Source organism: Pygoscelis adeliae, unplaced genomic scaffold (genome assembly GCF_000699105.1).
Source record: "Pygoscelis adeliae isolate BGI_AS28 unplaced genomic scaffold, ASM69910v1 Scaffold575, whole genome shotgun sequence".
Classification (NCBI taxonomy): domain Eukaryota; kingdom Metazoa; phylum Chordata; class Aves; order Sphenisciformes; family Spheniscidae; genus Pygoscelis; species Pygoscelis adeliae.
Window position 1 is genome coordinate 207,984 of NW_008824821.1, and position 1,783 is coordinate 209,766.

The 1,783-nt window shown below is 55.7% G+C and overlaps 1 protein-coding gene across 1 annotated transcript in view; it reads left to right on the top strand.

Annotated features, from left to right (window-relative positions):
• The window catches only part of MOB1A (MOB kinase activator 1A), an 11,283-nt gene that overhangs the window by 8,291 nt on the left and 1,209 nt on the right, over positions 1 to 1,783 (top strand). The window contains exon 4 of the mRNA XM_009324279.1: positions 1,650 to 1,781. Coding sequence (XP_009322554.1) covers positions 1,650 to 1,781 — 132 coding nt within the window. The remainder of the gene's footprint in view (positions 1 to 1,649; positions 1,782 to 1,783) is intronic.

The window sequence follows — 1,783 nt, forward strand, 5'->3', positions numbered from 1 at the left end:
GGATCTCTTTTTTCCCCCTGTCGATCGGGTCCCTATGTTGTTTGGAAGCTGAAAAGATACGTCGTTGAAACGGTTTGTTTTAAGGAAAATGAGAGATCTAACATGACTGGAAGTGTCTGGTCTTGCTGTCAAAGTCTCGCAGAAACCTCTCGATGTGCCGTCTCGCAGAGCCGGTGCTCCGAGAGGCCGTAGCGCGGTTTTTTTCTGAGCGCGAGCGATTCTAAACGTGCTGCTGCCGGCACGGGGCGGGACGTGAGGCAGACGAACGCTCGGGTCGGGTTACTGTACGGTGCATGCGATGGCCATGCAGGGAGGAGAGGGCAGCCTGACGCTGTCGTCGTCACGGAAAGTTAAAGCTGGGAAGGGAACCTCACGCTTATAGAGACGCAGTAAGGAATGGCTAAGTGTCTTTTGGGTCCTGCCGACCCCTACCCCGCATCGAGGCTGCTACCACCCGCCCTGTTGAATCAGCCGGGCCTGAAGTATGCTTGTCCTGGCGCAGGCCGTGAAAGGGCACGAAGCGTGTGTTGACCCCGAGGCGGTTTTAGGGGCTGTCGTCCCTCGATTCGCCCCGGCGCCCATCGTGCGGGCGGTGGGTTTCAGGAGACACGTTTAGCTAGCTGACGTAGCGTAACTGCTTTGTAGGAGAAGGTCGGGGCATCGCGGAAGGCGGAAATAGCGAAGGTGTATTTGGGGCACCTTGTTGTTTTTAGGAGGTGCGAACACCCGCGGGGAGAAGAATATTGCGCGTTGGTTCCGCGCTTGCGTATTTTGTCGAGGTGAAGCTGCAGCAGGGTATCTTGTCTGTAAGGTTGCTCGAGGCTCTTTGTTTTTCGGGGCCGCAGCGTGGAGTCTGGCCGGTGGGCAGTATTTGTAGGGTGCCGTTGTAATACCCTGCCCCGCTTTTCTACCCAGCGGTATCTAGATTGCAAGTTCCTGCTTCTATATTCGGGGACGTTTCCTGTAACGACTTCCTGTTTAAATGGCACCGCTTGTTTTCGCTTGTCGTCAGTCAAGAGGCGACAGTCAAAACACGGGGTTTTTTCCCCTGCTTTTGAAGCATTCTGCAAAAGACGGCAGAGAAAGCGGGTTGTGTCGTCGCGTAGCCTTAGAGGCAACATCTGCCCCGGTTCGGAGGAGCCGTGGGATCGATAAGCACGCGTGTTGATTCGAGGCGGCGGCTTCCAAAAGCCTTTGGGTAATGTGCGGCCCCGGGGACGGTCTCTCGGGGAAGTCGGCCATCTTGTGTGAGGGGAGAGGGAGCGCCAAATTCCTGGGGGGGTGTCTGAAAGCCACAGGTGAATTAATTCAGGTGGCGGGCGATGGCCCTGACGCTTCTCCTTTGGCCGGTTTTTGTCACGTTTTAAGGAAACGCTGATGTCGGAGGAGGTTGCCACAAAGTTGAAGTTCACTTTTTGAGGGTCAAACCCTGAGGGCGATGGCTGGAGCGGTCGGGATGGAGGTGTTAACTCTGACTGTTGTTGTGCTTGAGAAACTCGGAAAGGCAAAGCGCTGCTCTCGTCGCTTCTGAGGAGCACGAGTGTTGCAGGGTCCCTCCTCACTGAAACAAGGAGGAAGCCGCGGGGCCTGAAAATGCGATTTTTTTCCTCTCAGAGCACCGAATTTATTTCCCTTCCCTCGCCCCGCAGGTACGAGTACCACTGGGCGGACGGCACCAACATAAAGAAGCCGATCAAGTGCTCGGCTCCGAAGTACATCGACTACTTGATGACGTGGGTGCAGGACCAGCTGGATGACGAAACGCTCTTTCCTTCAAAGATCG